We start from the raw sequence: 23,372 nt of genomic DNA on the forward strand, positions 1-23,372 counted from the left end.
TAAAACCCAAGTATCCATTTGTTAGAAAAAATATCAAATATATGACTAAGAGAAAGGCTTTTGATATGCCAAAGACTGTCATTTTATGTTTGTTGATTTAATGAATGTATTTGTTTGGTGTGCAATTATTTCCTTAATTGCAAATTAGTGATGAATTGAAGACGGTCTCTATATTTTTGTATGTGTTTTTGAGTCTTGAGGTTTCAGGGCAGATTGAGTCTCTCTTGCATTAGATAGTCATTTGTTCTATTAGTTGAGAGAAGTTAAACAAGCTTAGTCTTGAATAGATTTAATGGATGAAAGAACTTGATAAAAGAGAAATGAAAATTGCTTATGGTGGAACAAACATATATCAAGCCTCTGTTAATATCGAATGCATCAAGTTTGCGAGAAATCAAAGCATCTTAAAACTAAACTATTCAAAGAAACTGCATAGACTGGGATGAAAAGAGACTCTAGGATCTAATTGGTTGTTAGAATATACTGCTAACAACAATCTTCAAGATAAAAAATTCAATTAAAGTAATTATGCATACAAAACAATCAAACTTGGAACAAAAAGGAAAACTAAGTCCCCCTACTGTAAATAGTGTGACAACTTTCTAAAACACAATTTATGCATTCTCCATTTTCATCAAAATCTAGGAGAGAAACACTCGCATGAAAATTTACCGAAAACCCAATTGGAAATTGAAACAAAACAAAAACCACTTTAGAAATTTGTGATATTATTAAAGATCATGAAATATTTAAATAGGAATATTTTGAATTAAATAAGGAAGAGGATGCTAAAAGACAAGCTTTGAAATTAAAATGAGAACAGGTACAAAAGACTTTTGTTAGAGGGTTTTGACTTTTCCCCTGTTCACGTATTTGGATTTTCTAGTTTTTTTTCATATTTCTAAAACAAAGTGAATTTGCCTAAATTATTTGACAAATGCTACAAAATTATACCTAAAAAATGCTAACGAATTATACCAATCTTTTCAGATTCGTTGATATGAGATGGGCAATCTAATCATAGGAAGTAAATAGTGAATTTGGGAAGGCTATATAAATTTCCAGAATCTTAGTAATAAATCAAGTGGACTCCCAAAAGCCACATTCCTACCTAATTTTGATGAAACTGTGGATTATGATGCTCTTGAACCTGCAATTGCATACACAGGAAATGCAATGTAAAGAGTCGATTGAAGATGGGTCTAGGTGGTCTTTGAAAATGCCTATATGAAGCCCTAAATAGAATGCCAGCAATACACCTCTGGATGGATACGCAACCCACATGCAGGCAAGCACAACAATGTCCACCACAACTGGAATATAAACCCTAGCCACACGTTATAGGAGCTGTCACAAAAAACCTATCGGCAAAAATTCGGCGGCAACGGGAAAGTGCGATTTCACGGCGTGAGACAATTCTGGTGGGGGTGCAACCCCACCAGGAATTTCATACAAATCTTCTTCCAAAGATTGAGAAGAAGATGACTCAAATTATAGAAAATCCAATTTATTAGATTTATCACCAGTAAAACACTCATGAAGCATAAAAAATGGAAGATCTAAACGTCATCTTGTTTACAAATAAAATATTCATCAAATTCTTCAAGAAACCAACTTAAAACAAAGAATTCATGATACTAAAAATTTAAAAGTCTTCTTAAATTAAAAAATGTTTGTTTGTTGTTCTCTTAGAACTTCTAATTCTAAACTTATTTTGCATAGTTCAAGAATAAGGCTACTAATTCATGATTGTGATTAAGAGTTGTTTTCCTACCAACATCCATCACTTATATCTTCAACACATATTCCAATTAATAGGGCTTTCATCTCTTCATTCTCATATATAATTAATATTTCAATAGGGAAACAAAGAAAATACAAAACCTTTACTTTCTTGTTGGTCTAAGAATCATTTACAATATCCTCCATATTTCCACAAAGAAAACATTCATTAGAAGCTTCAAGGAATTAATTATAATCAAGACCGATGATTCTGAAACTCATCAAATAATTTTTCTTTCACATGCATGTCTTATTAATTATATTAACACTACAAGAAGTGAAACTACATTGTGTTCCAATTATTTCTCAAGTTGAGATTGCTTCTATTAGACTTGCAAGATATGTATCCTTGACCTATGGTCTTGCAAAAGATCTAGCCCCATATTTTTAGCATATTTAATACTCTTCTTGAACTAGATCCACAATGATTCAAGACCTTTTCACTATTAAATGCAATAATTTAATAAACTATTTAAATTTTCTAATTCATTAGCTCTTTCTTGTTTCCTTTTTCTTCGTTAAAATTATGTAATAAGGAGATCTTAGTCTTATGATCTTGCATAAGGTAAATAATCATATTTTAGCTTCTCTAATGTACTCTCCTTAATATTGTTCTATTAGAATCTATGATTTTGTATATATATGAGAGGAAATCCACTATTTGGATATACTTTATTTATATTTTTAAAAGTAACACATATCTAACATTCCCATTCTTGTTGAGTATTGAGACTATATTTAATATCTAAGGTTAGGATTATTCTCCATCCTGCATCCATCTCCAACAAAGTAAAGAATCCAAAGATAATTTGACTCCAAGATAATTTTTTATGGTATTTCTAGTTTTGAAATGAGTTAGGTCTCCCCATCTTCACTTTCAAGGGTGAGATCAACCATATACAACTAGCTATCTATCTTCTCATTTTCTTCATCCAAATTGGAGGTAAATGATAACATCTTCCTGAAATTGAAATGTTGTTTATTGAAAGGGGTGTAAGAAAACAAAGTGAGGAGATTTAAAAATAATAATTTGATTCCTAATTTCAACAAGGCTCAATCATTTGTTATTTGGATTAATAGAGACAATTGAGATTTGATTAGAACTCTTTCTCTTTTTGAATCTTGTTGTTCCTTGACTATTATATATTTTGAGGCCTCATCTTCCTCTCTCAATCATATGGTTTGTAGTGCAATATTTCCAGTATTATGGATTTCTTTTTGGTGAGTTTAGAGTCTATTAGTTTGTGAACCTTCTTCTTGGTTGTATCTACTTTGAGAATTATAAATTCTTCTAGATATACATTTTCACATAAACCTTCCCTTACAAATCACTTGGAACAATGTGAAAGAGATTTCCTTTATCTCAACAATGCAAAGTATCCCGAATAACAAATTGTAGTATGTATTTTTGTCGCACATATAGTATTGGAGGGGTCATTTTAGTTCTATGTAAACTAAGAGTTAATTTTTTTTATCTCTACATGTAGTGATATTTATCTCACACTCTCTAATATGGAGTAGGAATAATTTGAGCATAATCTTATCACCAACAAGAGTCTTTATAATACAATAATTTTAGATCTTTACTTATAGATATAATGTAGGGCATCCTCTTCTATTTATCTACACCTTGGTGAGCATTTTATTTAGGTTGAAGAAGAAGCTAGGTTAATGTGAATCAATGTTGGGTTAGTCTTGTTCTAGGTCGACTTGGCATACTTGTTGTTTAGGAAGAAATATCCTATTGTTTAGATAATTTAAACTAATATCCTCAACAAGGGCTACATAATGTGATAAGGATTTTCTTAAAAGGTTGATATATTAGATTATTGTAAACTTATTATTGAGGTCCTATAGTACATAATAAGTATCAATAAGATTGGGAGTGGAGCTAATCACAAAAACCACATTTCAATGATACACCAATTTTGGGGACATCAATATTCTTGGGCTTCAAAATTTTGAACTAATTCAAAAAATCATCATATTTTGGTTCTTTATCTCCAACAATATGGTGTTTGATCCTTCTTAGGGAGAGGTAGCTAATTTAAATGTGGAGGTATTAGGAGTATACGATTGATTTGAAGTAACATTGTGGAAATTTGATGGAAATGGATCCTAATAGATCCATAAATTATGATTTAGAGGAGATATGAGAATTTATAGCTATGGTTTTAGGTTTCATAGGGATTTAAAAAATATATTCATGAACAATTACTATTTTTCATTAATGATTTTATAGATAAATTGAGTATACTCTTTGAATATTTATATTTCATTCTCTCTTCTCTTATGGAAGGAAAATAATTTAGTGGGATCAAAGTCCCAAGGCCTTTCATTGTAATTTTTATTATATATTACATAATTATTTTATCATCTATTATTCTTCTGATTTTATTTGTTTTGAGTTAGGATCCAAAGGTCTATTGACAAGATAAATAAAAGTATGCAAACCCTTGGATTTAACATATAACTACTCCATCAAATAAAGAGGGACAACATCAATATATATCTCATCATGTAAGAAAGAAGATAGTCACTAGCACTGAGAATCCTTTGAATTTGAAGCCAATCCAATAGTATTTGGATTTAAAAAATAACAAGGTAGTGTTGGTATGTTTGTGGAAAGTGATCTCAAGATGTGTGATTATTAGCAAGAAAAATGGGGAACATAGACTGAAGTTTTGAGTGTAATAACCCACTTTACATGACCCAACAAAATTTGACCACTTTTTTTTTTGTTTACTTTAATCATTTGTGTTTGATTCAATCGCATACTCTGGGCATCCATCCATTAGGATTAGGCATTCATCCATCCAGGATGAGCATCTAACCATACGGGTTAGGCATCTGTCCATACGGAGCAGGAGGTTTCATCTATCCAATACAGGATAGGCATCTACCCATACGGGGTAGGCATCTATCCAATTGGGATAGAAGGTGCTCTGGCCAGAGACTTAGACTCATCGGGACCATTCGAGTCTTGAGTCACTCACTAAGTACTACACTCCTCTAATAGGAGTGCACTGAGGTTGCCGTCTTTAGGAGAAATCAAATAACATAATACAAGCTTGAATTCCACCTCGGAATTTGGCTTAAAGCCTCGGGAAGTCAAGCGAATTCATACGGGATTCCTTCCGAGTATGCATTGAATTACTTTTTCCTTTTTATTATACTTATCTTTCAAATTAGGACTCTTCTCAATCCTTCTTCTTACCAAAACCTAGACCCCATCCACGAACGCCTGAGTACTAGGGACAACTCCGTCCCTAGACTGCCTACATACCCATTTCGGCATGGGATCAAGGCGTAAGGTATGCAGTTCTATTTTCTACTCTATGGTTTGATGTAAACTGGTTAGTGGGTACGCAACCCTTTCTAGGGTCAATGTCCCAGACAGTTTCTTTGTGGTTGCTACCCACGGTGGTAGCACTTAAGCAAAGGCTCAAGATGGCCTATTGCTTGTGGCCTAAACAACTAGATCCTAATACCTATCATAAGCGTCACCCTTGACCCAATTGTCAATCATCAACAACTCTTTGAGATTAAATCAATTTCATAAAATCATTTCACTCAATCAACCCTAAAGGGGGTTTACTATGGTTTAACTCAGCGAATGTATAATCATTTAAGGATTATCTTGTTAGATTATCAATCCAAGGGGGATTACCCGCCCCTTGGATTTTAACTTCCAAGTGTCCCTTATTACTCCCCGACAATTTATAGGGACGATGCCACAGACGCCGTTGATGTAGCTTTATTAGGCGTTAAGTGCAGTAGTTCAACACGATGACATTACCCGTAAGCGTGACCCAGAGGCACCGTAAATACCGAACACTGCTAGGTTTTGGTTTTCTGACTTCCTTTATTTAGTTTTCTAACTAAGAAGCTATGAAAAACATCATGCTTGAAACAATTATGAAATGAATGTACATAATTGGACATTGCAAAGTTTAATTAATTGAAATAACTACTTCGATGGCATTCATGTACCACTTGATAAAAATACTATCCTTCTACAACTAAACTATTTAATATTGAAATACAATTGCATGATAATGACAATTATGAACTCACATATTAAAATGTGTAACTTGCATGAAGATGATGAAAATGTAACTCGCTCATCAATAAATGCAATTAATGTATAAGTAATTCGCATGAAGCAAGGATAGTGTAAGTTACATGCAAGGTTAAGCAATGTTTTACTTCTACCATGAGAATAATCACTTATAGAGTCACTGGTTGAAAAATAGCAATTAGTTTAGACATTTGGCAATTTTGGTTCAAATCATGAATTAATTGTTTTTGATGAGTCTAAAATGCCAACTAAGTGACCCAATGAATCTTAAATAGATTGAAAGATTTTAATTATAAAATTTGATATAATTTAATGTACAATTATAAATTTACTAAAGATAAATTAATTGTAAATTTACTAAAGATAATTTAATTATAAATTTACCTAAGTTTAATTTTATTAAACTAAGATTTAAATTAAAAAGAAATTAACAAAATCCAATTGCCAAGAATTACATTTATGTAGTGGCTTTTATAGCCAAGTGGGAGTCGGGGCCATAGGTCCCATCACCATTGCGGACCTGCGGGTGCAGGCCCGCAGTGATGAGGGGACAACCGTGGTCCCCTCCACTCCCTCTGTGGCCACTGTCGTAACAGTGACCGTAGGGGTAGTGGAGGGTACTACTCCCCGACGGTTGTCATAACTCCGCCCCCCCTGCATTGGCCCGATAATTTATTCAAAATAAATTTAAAAACCACTTTGTAATATCATTTTGTATAAATTTAATAATATATATATGGTTTTTATTCCAGTTTATTTAATAATATAAGAGGGATATATATATATATATATATATATATATATATATATATATATATATATATATATATATATATATATATATATATATATATATATATATATATATATATATATATATATATATATGTTATTATAAAAATAAGAATAAAAATTTAATCACAGGAATGAAAGGAAATAGAGAAATTTGTTTCAGCAATATAACAGATAACTAAATTATCACAGAGATAGGTAAATGTTTAAATTTTGATTTCACAGTGATCATATCCAACAATTTTGCCCTTATGTTGAGATAAACAAAACTTTCTTTGAGAGATTTTCAGTCACAGAGAGAGAGATTTCTGGAATAAATAAATAACAGAACAATAATGAGAAGAATTCATATTTGATATACTATTTCTCATAGCGAGATTTCTCAATACAAATGATTATATGCATAGAGAAAGAAATTACTTACAGAGATAAAAGAATTTGAGTTTTTCAAAAAAAAGAAATAGAGATGTTGAAAGAAATGATTTATTTTCTTCCTTTTTTTGATTCAAGATCTTCTCTAGATTTCAAAAAAATAGAAAAAGCAGAATCTGATTTCTTTCTTTTAAATAGATTAACAAATAAAAGAGAAATCAACATTTGCATTTTAAAAAGAAAAGAAACTTTTATCAATGCATTATCCTTTCTAATTAATCTATCTAACAATTAAGAAATGATTTCCTTCAGAAAGTTATATTCAATTAAAGAATCTAAGAGGAGATATTTCCTTTGAAAATATAAAAATTTACATAAGGAATTAACAAATGCAAAGAGGGAACCTGGAGAAGTCTTTTGATGTTGAATCCTCTCCAAATCTTCAAGCCTAGCCTTCCTTGATCCTTCCTTGCAAGCTTGGAAAAATTTCTTCAAAACAACCTTAACTATTCTCCAAATGAAAATATGACTACTAAAAACAAACTATTTGAGAAAACTTTCTTCAAAGAATAACCAACTCCCTCTTTTGAAAACTTGCATACTCTATATAAGAAAAATCCCTTAATTCCACTATCTAGAGAAATTAATTAAGAATGAGATTCTTTTTCCAATATTGGACCCATGCAAAATTGATTAATATCCTAGTGGGGGAGTTACATGCAAGGGAATTAAAGAATGAAGATTCTTCTAGAAGCTTCTAATTTCTCCTACAACATGTGCCATAATTGGGAATGGGAAAAAGAATAAATAAATAATGCCTATTTAAATTATATTCTCCAAGTGTGTATGTGGGTCCATTATTTATTCTTTTATAATATTTATTCAATCATTTTCAATAGCTCAACCAAAAAAATATAATAGAAATTGTATCAAATCAAAAGTGATAAAGGAGGGTTGTGACATTGAGGCCCAAGTACTTTCTCAATGTTGTAGTTTATACCCCAAAGTCAGCTATGCAAGGAAAGCAAGGACTTGATTTTGACAAAATATCGATTAGTTAATTGAACCTAAAAGAATATCACATAAAACATCATATATATGATTATGAAACATTTGTATTATCAGTATCAATTAAGTACATTCGTTCATCCATATATCTCCTTTTCAACTATCTATATTTAGCCACAAATAATCATATATCTTCCTCTATACTCTCATATATAATCACATACATAGTCTCATAAATACACAAACTTAGCTACATATAATTTTTCCTATACATATATCTAGAGGATGGGACATGATCCATCTACTACATCCCTATCTTAAATGGTTTCTTTCAAATCTTAGGCTCTGTGAGATCCTTGTGGTAGAATGTGGTAGGATTTTTCTAACTGTGTTTGTTCTATTCCACTCTTCTGTCAACATCATCTTCTCTTTCAAAATGTTGCCTTTTACTCAAGACAATAATTTTCCATAGGAATAGTTTGCTAATGTTTTTGTTTAGCACTGTTGATATAACATTGTAAGATTATTCTATCTGAGGTTTTGAGTCCGATTGCTAAAGACTCCAAAATGTCATTAATTTGATAAGGTCCTAGCCATTTGACGTTTAGTTTGCCTTGATTTTTGAATTATTGTCATATAGTAGGATCATATCATTGACCTTGAATTGTTTAAGCTTGAGGTTTCAATCATGTCACACATTTTACCTTTGTCTTTCTATTAATTAAAAGATGGTTTTCTTCTAGTTGTCTTACTTCATCTAGTTTGTCTAGTTCTTCTAATTGGTGCTTGATGGATTTCCCATCAGCGAGTCTTAATTTCATTGCTATGTGGAGGTTATGGACAATGAAATTTAGAGGTAGGTTGACCTCCATCACATAAATAAGATCAAAATGAGTGTGCTTGGTAGATCATTTGTAGGTAGTATGATAGACCTAGAATACTACACAAATTTTGATGTCCTAGTCAGTTCTATCTACATTACAAATCTTTGTCAAAGTAGCTCCAATAATCTTATTCAGTTCTTCACTTGCCCTATTTTCTTGGGGATGGTAATAAGGTGTACTCTTGTTATGAGTGATCGTGAAATTGGTCAGTAATTCCTCGATTATTTTATTGACAAAGTGTTTCCCTTGATTGTCAGTTATGCTTAGTGGGCATCAAAATTTTATTGTGGTATACACAATTCATAGCCTTTGGTTGGTTTAGCCTCAACCCACTTGGTTAGGTAATCTATATAGATAATAAGGAATATAGCCTTGGAAAGTTTGGTTGAGGGTCTATAGGTCGAATAAAATCAATGGCCCATTATTTGAATGGGACTTATGCTAGAACTAGGTTTAGAAGAATTTCATCTTGGGTTCTATGTCACCTTGTTCTTTGGCAAATGCGACAATTATTGTTATAGTTCTTAGATTTCCTTATATATATATTAGGCCACCATAATCCAACTAGTATTTTTTTTTGGCTAACAATGTCATTGTAGTTATGTCTCCCAATAATGCCTTCATGTGTTTCCTTTAGGATTTTCTCTCATTCATGTGCATAAACCACCAAGATAATGTCATCTCTCACTTTTTTGTATAATGCTCCTATTGTTGTGAAAGAGAGTGACTTCCATAGTAACAATTGTTTATCATGTTCCACCATATCAATGGGGCATTCTTCAATAAAAATTAATTAGATAACATCATAAAATTCTTCTGGTACCATAGTTATCCTAAATAGATGGGTGTCTCTAAATCATCCTCATTATCCTCTTCCAGTGTCAGCAAAACAATGATAAAGTCATGGAAGAAAGAACTTTACTTGTTGGATTTGAGGAGTTCAATATGAAGGGATGTGGCCTATCTCTTATACTCTTACATGATAAACCATTCATTGATTTTAATAGTAGCATTATGGATAGGCATGCATTTAAAGAAAATGATCTAAGATCAAGATATCACCAAATTTGTATGAGAGACAAAGATGTGGAGGAGACATCTTTCTAGTGTCACTATGGGAATTTTGAATTCTTGGTCATGTCTTTTGAGCTCACTAATGCACCAACAACCTTTCAATAATTCATGAACCAAGTATATGCAATAAACAATCTAGAAAATTCGTAGTATTCTATGATGATATCTTAATTTACAGTAAAACATGGAAGGGACATTTGGAACATTTAGACATTGTTTGGGAATTTGGGAGTATAAATTTTTCTAGGCTAAGTTTTCCAAACATGAGTTTGGGTTGATTGAAATTTTATACTTAGTACATGTCATAAGTTCCAAGGGTGTTCAAGTAATCAATAGAAGATTTAAGCAATTTTGGATTGGATCCTACCAACCGATCTAACACAATTGAAAGGATTTCTTAGGCTTTGTTGTTATTATAGGAGGTTTGTAAAAGGTTTATCTCAAATTCTTGATCCATTGAATAATGTGACTAAGAAAAGAGCCTCTTTATGGTCCAGGAAGCTCAAAAATATTTGACAAGTTCAAAGAGGTAATGGGCTCACACCCCGTACTTGCAATTCCTGATTTTTATTTACCATTTGTGGGTGAATGTGATGCATTTTGAGAAGGTATAGGGGCTGCCTTAACTCAAAAGGAACATCCAATAACATATGAGATCACTAAATTATGTAATTTGGAGAAGGGATAATTTGTTTATGACAAAGAAATGCAGCCATAATTCATGCTCTAGAAAAGTTTAGACAATATCTTGTTTGTGGCAAACTTATGGTGAAGACTAATCATAATAGTTTGAGGTTCTTTATGAATCAAAATAACCTAAATGACCGCCAACAAAAATTGTTAAGCAACTTGCAATCTTATGACATGAAAGACAAGGCAAATGTGGTTGCAAACACACTATCTAGAAAACCAACTCTATGTTCATTCTCTACTATTTTAGATGATTGGAAGGATAATATCATTTTTAATATGTTAAGAATTCATTTGCTTCTAATGTATTGGATGAGAAGATGCAAGATGAAAGGTACAAAATGACAGATGGGTTGATATACTATAAGACAAGAATATTTTTGGTACCACAAGTCAAATATCAAGGAGAAGATCATGAGGGCATTTCAAAATATTCTCTTGGCTAGTTGTAGTATCATAAAATTGCGACCCTAGAAATTTTTGACTGCATTAGGGTCCTCACGCACGTGAGTTCGAATCCTCTAGCCTGATCAGAGACCAAAGATTGCTTAGCCCTCAAAAACAACTTCTTCCTTGGCCTCTGTATCACCCCGTCCGCACTCTTCCCTGGAGAAAGGGGTAGGACAGGGGTGTGACGCCATTGTCCCCCCTTGGACAGGGGCGTGGCACCCTTGTCCTCCCAGAACAGGGGCATGGCGCCCCTATCCCTACCTTATTTTAGGGTAGGACCCTTCCTAGGGTTGCATTGTTGGTTGCGCATTGGGCAGGAAAACTCCCCCGATGTCGGTCTATGACGAAAATTAAATCCACTAACATGTATTTAAGGGGCATTCATCCTCTCATTTGCATAAGTTGAATTTGGATAAGATTGGAGTGTGTCAAGTTGCATAAGCAATCAAGCATTCAAGAGCATTCAAGCATTCTTTTCCAACATTGAGCATTCTCTAATCTTCCTTCAAGGCTAAGTGTTGCATTCAAGTCAAGGTTTCAAGCATTGAAGAGGAGATTGATTCCAACATTCAATTTTCCACAAGCATTTCTATCAACATTGCTATCACAACCTCCCTTGAGGTGATTTACAATTCAATCTTTCATATACATCTACTTGCAAGTACTTTCTTTAATTACTTGGTTAATTCCAAAACTGGGGTTTGACCTAAAGGCAAACCCCTTATCCCAACCCATTTTCCTCTCTTTTCCGTGTGTAGGTTGTAGGTGCGTAGCTATACTTTCAGATTCGAGCTCCATTTGCAGAGGTGGAAAAACCCTTTTCATTTCGCGGATTTTTTGGAAGATCGTCTACATTACCGCCATGGTCTGGACAAATTTTCCTCAAATTTGCAGGGCGACTTCGTCTCGACATATTACTGCCAGATCCAGGTGCACAACTTCATCCCATATTTTGATCTCAATTTATAATCAATTCTTTGTCACTTTTGCACTACATAATTCAATCAATTCCTTTCCATTTCAAACAAGGAAGAGGGGATCAATTTAACATTCCCAATTCATTTAGAATTCAATCAATCTTCTTCTATGGAGGGTTGAATCTAGTGAATTCTCCTCTCCTCTTCCTAATGTAACGCGGTGAAAAGTGTTTGAAGGGTAATCAATAGTGAAACTCTCATCTCTCTTTGAGGGAAATGGTAGTTTTCCTCTTGATCTATCATTCACCATTTTTCCACCATTACATTTTGGTGAACTCGACATCTTGCATGCTTTCCTTTGAACAAAATTGCATATTTTTCATTTAAAAGTTTCAAATTTTTGCAAACTTGGTGGTTAAATCATTAAAAACCCTAGTTTTACATTTAAAATTGAACTTGTAATTTGTAAAAAAAATGTTTGTGGTTATCTTAGATCTGAAAATTGTTTTGATTGTCGAATTCAATTTCCTCATTGTTTCGTTCAATTGGCAATTAAAATTTACAGAATTAAGAGGTTACTTGTTAAAACCCTAATTTTCAAAAGTTATCTTGAACTTGTGCAAAAATTAGATTTCCATTTAATTTTTAGATTTTTTATTGTTCTCAGATTTGTCTTCAATCCCACAATTCAAATTTTCAATTTCCCCCCTTTTTCCCAAAATTCAAAATTTAAAATTAAGTGGTTAGGTGATAAAACCCTAATTTTCAAATTTAATTGGATTTTGTGTAAATTTCAAATGAATTTCATTCCAATTCAGATTTCTAAACATTTTCCAAGGTGTCCCTATCCACTAGGTTTGACCTTTTTCAAATTTGCAATTCAATTCCTCTTTTTCTTCAAAACCCTAATAGGGTCGTATTTTCACATTTGCGCCTTCATTTCGCCCATCTAGAGGTTGTAAAATTCGTCAATTTTTTGGGGTTATCTTTAAAATCATCGTAATATCCATCCTTGAAAATTTTGAAAAAAGTTGGTCTGACCATGTGCGCTCCCGCCACGGTCCTCGACTTTTGTCTCAAAATTTTGGGAGATTGTTATGACTGTATTTAATAGCTTAAATCCAAAAGATTGGCTGATTTTATCAAATTTTTATCCCTCTAGAATTGGAAATACCTTCAAAATTCAACATTTCAACTTTCAAGAAATTTTTTAAAATTAAGAGGTTAATTATAGTCTGCCCTGATTTTAAAAATTCTAATTTTAAAATTAAGTGGTCTTCCCTTGGCCTAAAATTTCAATTTCCTTTCATTTTTGGAAATTGTGTCATCCTCTTCCCCCAACAAAGTTTAAATTGTGTAATCATTATTTTCTTAAATTTTGCATTAATCAATTTTGTAAGCTTTGTTCCAAAATTCAAAATTCAAACATTCCCTCTAGTGCATGAGTTTTACCACTATTAGTCCTACCTATCCTATCCCCGTTAGATGAAACATTAGAATTAAGGCTTCCCAAGGTTTAATTACCGAGGAGATGGAGCCTAATTTGGGTGACTTCTTTAATGAGGATCATGCTTCCCATCCTAATCATGTGCCTATTCACCCCATTGATGGATTCCATGATGAAGAAGAACCTATAACAAGGGTTTCTTTAGATCAACTTTCCACATTGGACAATCAATTTGATAGCTTTCAACAATGGATGTCCCAAGAATACCCTGATAGTGAAGCTCTTCCATTAATTGAAGGCCTTAAACGCACGATTCAAAGTGATAAGAATGGAATTGATATATTGTGTGGCATTGCACATATTGTTGATTCTAATGTCATGCCTATCAAGAGTTGTGTCGAAACCCTAGGTTATTCACAACCTTCAACACAAGTCAATCCTTCAATTCCTTTGACTACTCCTATGACTAGTATTCCTTCTTTCACATCCAACTTCATGGCTACTTCAACTCAAAATGTCATCCCTACAACAATTGGTCATGGGGGAAATCCCTATTCTTCATTTAATTCTCCATCGTTACCTATGTCTTCCATGAATATTCCTATTATTCCTCAACTAATTAGTGTGACACAAGGGCACAATTCTTTCAACAACTTTATTCCTCCTTTAAGTGTCCCTTTTTCTACCCAATCATCACCCATGCCTACTTATCATAATGTTCCACCACCTTATTCTTAGTCCATACCTTCTTTCAATAACATCACACCATCTTCTCAATCACCTATGTCTAACATCAATTCTTCTACTGAAATGACAATTAGCAATCTTGCTCAAACCGTGTCTTCCTTACAACAACAAATTGCTTCTATGAGTCAATTCAAGTTTAGTGTGCCCACCTTTGATGTTGCGATCCCACTTTCTCTTGATATTGTTAAAGATGTGCCACCTAAACATGTTAAGATCCCTCAATTGGAACTCTATAATTGAAAAGGTGACCCTCTTACGCATGTCAAAACATTTCAAACCTTGTGTACTGATTTTACTTATGATCAACGATTGCTTGCAAAATTGTTTACAAGAACTTTAAGAGATAAGGCTTTACAATGGTATTGCTCTTTGCCTTCTTATTCCATCACTTCCTTTCAACAACTGGCAAATGCTTTCATCCAACAATTTCAAAACAACATTGGTCCTAAAATCACTTTGAGTGATTTAATGCATTGTAAACAAGGTGTTAAAGAAAAAGTGATTGATTTCATTGGTAGATATAAGCATTTGTATGCTCAAATTTCTTTTCATGTACCTGATAATGATATTCAAAGAATTTTCATTTCTAATTTACAAAAAGATATCAGGGAAAAGCTTTTTTTGTCTGAGTTTACTTCCTTTCCGTATTTGTGCGCAACACTCCACAATTATCAACTGGCTGAGTTAAATGGAGCAATCCACTCCTATGGCTCCGAGTGATAAGGGGGATAGTGTTCAATAACCGTTTGTGAAGTTCAAACCAACAAAAAGCTTCATCAAGTTCAATGATATAATAAACAACAACAATGTGAATGCTACAACAGGTGCCTTCTATTTCTAAATTTTTCCAAAGAAAAAGACAATTTACTTCCTTGAATGAATCTTTACATGGTATTATGTCTCGGTTGTTGCACAAAAATGTTATCAAACTTCCTCCTATAAAACAAATTGATCCTTCTAAACTTGCATCCCCTTATTTTGATAACAATTCCTTTTTCCAATTTCATCTTCAACTTGGTCATGATACTGAGAAATGTTTTGTATTAAAAAATAAGATTCAAGACTTGATTGATAATAATATTATATCTGTGGTAGGTGTGAATTATAAAGGGAATAAACAATAGCTCCTCCTAATCAAAATCTTAAGATTTTCACTGATTTCTTGCCTTCTCATACCTCTAACGTTATTGAGATTGTGCCTAATTCTTTCTCTTCTGAAGAATTCACCTATATGGCTCCGAACTTGGTAAATATGGTAGAAACACAAGATACACCTAAGGATCCTTGTATTTCCTTGTATTACATTTGACCCTAGTGAGACCATTAGAACACCCAATGGCCCTTTATACATATTTGTGAAGGTTAAGGATATCCCTTGTTGTGGTGCCCTTATTGATCCCTCTTGCATGGTTAATGTCATAACTGAAGAGTATCTTTTCACTTTACGATTGCATAAACCAATATATGATGATTCTAATATGGTTGTGAAGTTATTTGATGGCTTCTCTTGTCCTACTATTGGTTCTATCACCCTTCTTGTTGAAGTTCATGCTAAATCCATGGATATTGACTTTGTTATCATACCCTCTTCTGAGCAATTCCATGTGAAGTTGGGCTATCCTTGGCTATCTTCCATGAAGACTAAATTGCTTCTTCAATCCACAAGTGCCTCAAATTTCCTCACAATGGAGAAATCATAATCGTGAACCATATCTTATTTCGTCCATCCGAAAGAAGCCCTGATGTTCCTATTGATCTCTTTTGGCCTAAACAATTTCAATCTCTTCCAGCAAGGAGCGATGCTCTTTTTCAATCTTATCGAAAATGGAAGAAAGATGATCTTATCCTTAAGTCAACCTAGATCTCCAACACTTGACATTCCTATTATTCTTCAAGATAAGGTTCTTCCCCTCTCGGATAGAACTAATCTCTCTTCTAAGGAAGATCGTCCATCTATACCTATGGATGTTACTTTACCTTCTCTTAAGGAGAACACCAATATTCTTCCTAAGGTTAGACCTATACATCCTCCTCATGATGGACCTGGTCTCCTTCCTACACCTAATATTCCTCCTTTCTATGGCACAATTCCACCTCCTTCCTCTTATCGAGAGAAGAGGCATGCTTCTCCTCTTGTTCAACCTAAAAGACCTCAACCTAAACCTTCCACTCCTCCTCCTTCTTAGCCTTCCACTAAGACTCGACGGAATTGTTGTGCGAGAGAACATCGACGAAGATGTCGTGTTCAAGCTCGTGAAGCTATCCCTCAAAATATTCAATCTCCTCAGACTCTGACAGTTGACATAATTTCCTTTTCTCCTAAGCAAGATGTTCAACCTACATCTCCAAATCATAAGTTGCATAAAACATGTGATGGTTTTACTCCTATTCATGTTCTTGCTCCTCTTTCTCTAAACTTTGATGAAGAAATGGGTGAAAATGTTATTCATGATGGCAATACAACTCCTAATGCTTCTGATAGTGAGTATGAATATGTTGACATAGACAAGCATTTATTGGCTGAGTTTTCACAAACCCTAATCCTAGCTCCTAGAATCAAACAAAGTGACTTACAACATGAGCATAGTCATTGTTTGGATCTTGTGATAGCTCCATTTATTGTGCTCGATGTTGCTCCTTTGACATGTTGCTCGCCTTCCCGAAATAGTAATCAACAAGATCGGGAGGTGGATGTCGTGCTAGATTAGTAATATTTGCACTTCAGATCTTTCTCTCTCTCCTTTCTTTCTCTTTGTGACCATTCTTCTATGTGTATCCTTATTCTTCTATTGTTCCCTTAATGTCTACTTGGGGACGATGCAAAGCATTGAGATATTTTCTTGGTCTCTTTCATGTTGACTCAAAAGACATCCTCTCTTCCCTTTCTTCTAAGGTAGTGTCCTTTGGGGAATGACGATTATTATATGCATATAGATACATGATATACATGAGTTATCATACAACATACTGACCCCGAGGAAAGCGATGTACTACCTCGTGTTTTATGTTTCATTATCCTTGGATTTATTCCTCGATTGGGAGCTAAATCCTTGTGATAACGTGCTCCTTCCTTCTCTCTCTTGGGTGTATCCTACCTTAAAGCAATCACCCCTGATAAGGCACGCGTGATCGCTTTAACGTGGGGGCATACACTCTGCTCATACTTTCCTTCTTGTAATACTTCGAATTACTTAGTGAACTTTGTTTTGCTTTGTAATCTTTTGTATCCTTGCTTTCATGACTCATAGTGAAGGGAATTTTGCTACTTGTAGTCATGGTTCTCTCCTTCTCGATCTTCCCTTTTACTTTGTCAATCGAAGTCGTAAGATCCTAAGTCCACTGGGGGCTTGGTGCATCTTGCCTCCTTGACGTGGTAAAAGACTTTCAATTTTGTTTCCTTGTACTTTACCGACAGTATTAGCGTATGCTTATACTCCTGCTAAAGTGGGGGCTAAATGTAGTGTCATAAAATTGCGACCCTAGCAATGTTTGACTGCATTAGGGTCCTCACGCACAGAAGTTTGAATCCTCTAGCCTGATTAGAGACTGAAGATTGCTCAGCCCTCAGAAACAACTTCTTCCTTGGCCTCTATATCACCCCGTCTGCACTCTGCCCTGGAGAAAGGGGTAGGACAAGGGCGTGGTGCCACTGTCTCCCCTTGGACAGGGACGTGGCACCCTTGTCCTCCTAGGACCTTGCCCTATTTTGGGGCAGGACCCTTCCTAGGGTTGCATTGTTGGTTGTGCATTGGGCGGGAAAACTCCCCTGATGTCGACCTGCAATGAAAATCAAATCTACTAACATATATTTAAGGGGCATTCGTCCTCTCATTTGCATAAGTTGAAGTTGGATAAGATTGAAATGTGTCAAGTTGCATAAGCAATCAAGCATTCAAGAGCATTCAAGCATTCTTTTCCAGCATTGAACATTCTCAAGTCTTCCTTCAAGGCTAGGTGTTGCATTCAAGTCAAGGATTCAACCATTGAAGAGGAGATTTACAACATTGCATTTCTATCAACCATTGAAGAGGAGATTTACAACAAGCATTTCTATCAACATTGCTATCACAACCTCCCTTGAGGTGATTTACAATCCAGTCTTTCATTTACATCTACTTGCAAGTACTTTCTTTCATTACTTGGTTAATTCCAAGACTGGGGTTTGACTTAAAGGCAAACCCATAGGTCAAACCCCCAATCCCAACCCATTTTCCTCTCTTTTCTGTGTGTAGGTTGCAGGTGTGTGGTTATACTTTCAGATTCAGGCTCCATTTGCAGAGGCAGAAAAACCCTTTTCATTTTGCGGATTTCTCGGAGGACCGTCTACATTACCGCCATGGTCCAGACAACTTTTCCTAAAATTCGCAAGACGACTTCGTCTCGACATATTACTACCAGATCCAAGTGCACAACTTCATCCCATATTATGATCTCAAGTTATAATCAATTCTTTGTCACTTTTGCACTGCATAATTCAATCAATTCCTTTCCATTTCAAACAAAGAAGAGGGGATCAACTTAACATTCCCAATTCATTCAAAATTCAATCAATCTTCTTCTGTGGAGGTTGAATCTAGTGAATTCTCTTCTCTTCTTCCTAATGTAACATGGTGAAAAGTGTTTGAAGGGTAATCAATAGTGAAACTCTCATCTCTCTTTGAGGGAAAGGGTAGTTTTCCTCTTGATCTATCATTCTCTATTTTTCCACTATTACACTAGTCAACAAGGGTATTACAAGACTTGTAGGAAGATCCAACAAAGGTTTACATGTAAGGGGCTGACAAAGGATATGCATAAACACATTAAGGAGTAAATGACTTGCCAACATAACAAAAAAGAACAAGTTTTTCTTGTAGGGTTACTACAACTGTTTCCCATGCTAGAACAAAAATTGGAAAGTATGGACTTCATCATGGGACTTCCTAAGGTCTAAGGTAAAGATTGCATTTATGTTTTGGTGGATAGATTGACAAAGTATGCACATTTATTTCTCTATTATATTAGAATTTAAGGCTCTCCAAGTAGTAGCAATATTATTCAAGGAGACGTGTAGATTGCATGGGTTGCCTAAGAGCATTGGTAGTGATACAAATAGTAGATTCATGAGTTCTTTTTGAAGGTTGCTTTTCCACTTGATAGGTACATAACTTGCTCCAAGCACAAGCTATCATCCATAAATAGATGGCCGAATGAAAATCATTAATAAGTGGATAAAAGACCTCTTGATGAATTGTGTTTCAAATCAGCAAGTTGCATGGGTCAATTGGTTGCACTTGGAAGAGCACTACTACAACACAACTCACCACATGTCCATTGGTGAGAATCTTATTGTAGTTGTGATTAAGGATTGTAAACAAATATTAGGTGTGGTACATGGAATTTAGTCTTCACTAGCATTGTAAGGCATGCAACTAATGCAAAATTACATTCTTCTCTTGTCAAATAAAATTCAATCTTTATTGCCATTTGTTAAGTTTGCTACAATTTAATATAGTCAATTTAACCATATTATGAATTCAATTGTAATACTCTTCTCAAACAAATGGATTTATCCCATTGCACTTCTCTAAAATTCTTATAAACTTGATTCTTTTGAGTTCCTCTTATTTTGAATCTATTGTCACTTCAAACACTTATGAAATACCTTACTTAGCTCTCTCGCGATCAACTTCATATACTTGTCTCATTAGAATCCATTAATAAATCTCATCATACAAAATTTTGTAATACCATGAATTTGTAAACCTCATTAGGCAAGTTTGTCAAGTGCCATAAATAACCACTACTTACAACATCTACAAAATTGTGTGTTTTTTTTTAAAATTTCTTCATATATAAATTATAACAGATTATTTTTTATTAAAACAAACATATTGAATCAAATTAAATAAAGCATCTATGAATTCAAAATCTTTCGATTATCTCACCAAACAAAAAAAGGTGAAGCAACATTAGAAATGCCTAACCATAAATGAAGCAAAATCTACTTCCATAAATTAAATATTAAATTTGAAATATGTAATTTAATCTCAAATGCTTAATCTAACCTAGGCAAAAAAATAATACAAATAATCAAAAAGAAAGAAAAAAACTATACAAAATGACAATTGTGAACCCCCTTCTCTCATTTCTGCTGGTCAATCATCTTTCCATTTACTTGAAGTTCTCTACCTCCTCCTCCAGCTCAGGTTCATTAAACAATTAGATAAAGTATCCATGTTACCATAAAACAAGTCTTTGAGAGAGATCCCAAATACATAGGTAGTAATCTGTATTGCACTCTGTGCATCTAATTTTAGGAAGCCGGCACCATGGTATAGATTGACAAACACTAAAAAGGGAAAAATCTAGAAACTGAAAATAAAGCCTTATCCCTTCATTATTAGTGCAAGTCTGAAATACTCTAAATTATCAGAATGCAATTCTATTTTTCAAACTGCTTCATTTAGAATTACCAATAATCTCCACAAGAACTTTATCCATGTTTAAAATGATGGAAACAGTTTAAAACTCTCGCATCAATTTCTCTTGCAACAGTCTTCAAGATAAACTTTGTTGCAGCATGGCATCACCAAATACTTGAAGGTTATTAACGAGCTCGAATAGTTGTTCCAGGTGATATGTTTAACAAACGAAATTCAATTGCCAACTTTTCAGCATGGTGGAAGAGAAATAATTCTTTCCTCTTCCACATTATGAGGCAAAGTACTTGAATCAGGAAAATACCTCGCTAACTTCATCTCCCAAGACAATTTCTCCCAGTTTGCATGGATATCCCGTGTCTGTGGATGCGATCTGTCTTCCATACAAAAAGCATGTACCATTTTATGGCCTTCAATCCAACTACATCCAGGTATCTTTTTAATTCCTCTATCTTTCATCAATCTCCTTACCATTTGAACCTCACCCCACCTGCCCATTTCTGCATATATGTTTGAGAGAAGAACATAAGACGTTGCATTCTTAGGATCCAAATCAAGAAGCAGCAACGCTGTAAATACTCCTAAGCCTATATTCTTATGTGATCTACAGGCACCAAGAAAACACATCCACACAACCACTACAGGTTTAACTGGCATCTTAATGATAAAGTTTAGGGTGTCCTCAAGATAGCCAGCGCGGGCAAGGAGGTCAACCATGCACACATAATGATCAGTTGTAGGTGTAATGCGATAAGGATTACTCATGTAACTGAAGTATGTACAGCCGTCATTCACTAAACCTGCATGGCTGCATGCACATAAAACACAACCAAAGCTAACAATGTCGGGCAATGTTCCTGAGTGCTTCATTAATTCAAAAAACTGTAGAGCATCCTTGCAAAATCCATTTTGTGCATATCCTGCCATCATGGCATTCCATGAGACCACGTCTATTTGAGGCATTTTGTCAAACACTTCACGTGCCTTGTCTATAATACCACATTTTGCATACATGTCTACCAGCGCATTTCCAACCTTGATATCTGAAAAAAATCCGCCTTCCATTATGCTTTGATGGATATCCATACCCTGCTCCAAAGCTCCCATTTGGCCACAGGCAGGGAGGACGCTGACAAAGGTCGTTGAGTTTGGCTTTACACACGCCAATCGCATTTTGTTGAAAATTTCTAAAGCCTTTTCAACAAATCCATTTTGTGTATATCCTGCAATCATTGCATTCCATGAGATGACATCTCTTTGAGGCATTCCATCGAACTGTTCATACGCTTTGTCTATGCTTCCACATTTTGCATACATGTCCACCAGAGCATTTCCAACATTAATATCTGACAAAAATCCGCCCTCCATTATGCTTCGATGGATGCTCATGCCCTGTTCCAAAGCGCCCATTTTAGCACACACAGGGAGGATGCTGACGAAGGTTACAGAGTCTGGTTTAAAACCTGCCGATAGCATTCGCTCAAATGTTTCTAAAGCCTTCTCAACAAATCCATTTTGTGAATATCCTGCAATCATTATATTCCACGAAACGACATCTCTTTGAGGCATTCCGTCAAACAGTTCACTTGCCTTGTCTATGCTTCCACATTTTGCATACATGTCTACTAGAGAATTTCCAACTCTGATATCTGACAAAAATCCCTCTTCCCTTATGCTTTGATGGATGCCCATACCCTGTTCCAAAGCTCCCATTTTGGCACAGGCAGGGAGAACGTTGGCAAAGATTGTGGAATCTGGCTTTACACCCGCCAATCGCATTTGTTTGAAAGTTTCTAAAGCCTTTTCAACAAATCCATTTTGTGCATAGCCTGCAATCATCGCAGTCCACGAGAACACGTCTCTTTGAGGCATTTTGTCAAACAATTCACGTGCCTTGTCTATGCTTCCACTTTTTGCATACATGTCTACCAGGGTAGTTGCAACAACAACATCAGACAAAATCCCTTCATCCTTTATGCTTTGGTGGATTTCCACACCCTGTTCTAGAGCTCCAATTTTGGCACAGGCCGGGAGTACGCTGGCAAATGTAAACCGATCCGGTTGGAGACCTGTTTGTTGCATATAGTGAAACAGAGTGACAGCCTCGTGAGGATAACCATGTTTTCCATACCCTGCAATAATTGTATTCCAAGAGACGTTGTCTCGTTTTTTCATGTAATCAAACGCTTTACGGGCATCCACCAAACTTCCGCATTTGACATACATGTGAATAAGCTTATTATGAAAAGTTGTGGGCGTAGCAATTGCAAATTGCCTGTGAGCGATGAAAGAGTGGACATTTCTCCCTTGTGAGAGCGCTTTCTTGAGAATACATGTCTGCAATAATTGAAGATATGTAGAGTGATCTTCAGGAGGGTTGTATGTGGTAAGAAGAATGTGCAGCGCCTCGTTCAACTGGCCATCTCTACATAATGCAGTGAGATTGAGATGAGTAGTGGAGGGCCATGACATTTTATGATTGTAATTGGACGGTGGAAAATGTTCATTGTTATTCCAAACAAGTTTAAGTGAATGAAAACCTTCTTGAGGTAATCTGCCGAGTAGTTTGAACTTTCAAAAGCACACAGACATTAACAATTGAAAACACCCGGCGTACATACAGAAGGATGATAACGTTTTCAGCATTCTAAAAGCTCTACAGTCATTTTTAAAACTGATTGTGCAATTCATCTATGATACAGTCGC

General features: G+C 34.8%; 1 protein-coding gene across 1 annotated transcript in view; it reads right to left on the reverse strand.

The window, feature by feature from the left end:
* Nucleotides 1-23,138, reverse strand: part of LOC131858843 (pentatricopeptide repeat-containing protein At2g33760-like) — a 33,134-nt gene extending 9,996 nt beyond the window's left edge. The window contains exons 1-5 of the mRNA XM_059212305.1: nt 22,588-23,138; nt 22,005-22,266; nt 21,679-21,860; nt 21,138-21,474; nt 20,971-21,039 (exon numbers count right to left, since the gene is read on the reverse strand). Of these exons, the coding sequence (XP_059068288.1) occupies nt 20,971-21,039; nt 21,138-21,474; nt 21,679-21,860; nt 22,005-22,266; nt 22,588-23,138 (1,401 nt within the window). The remainder of the gene's footprint in view (nt 1-20,970; nt 21,040-21,137; nt 21,475-21,678; nt 21,861-22,004; nt 22,267-22,587) is intronic.
* Nucleotides 23,139-23,372: the final 234 nt, after the last annotated feature.

Source organism: Cryptomeria japonica, chromosome 10 (genome assembly GCF_030272615.1).
Source record: "Cryptomeria japonica chromosome 10, Sugi_1.0, whole genome shotgun sequence".
Lineage (NCBI taxonomy): Eukaryota > Viridiplantae > Streptophyta > Pinopsida > Cupressales > Cupressaceae > Cryptomeria > Cryptomeria japonica.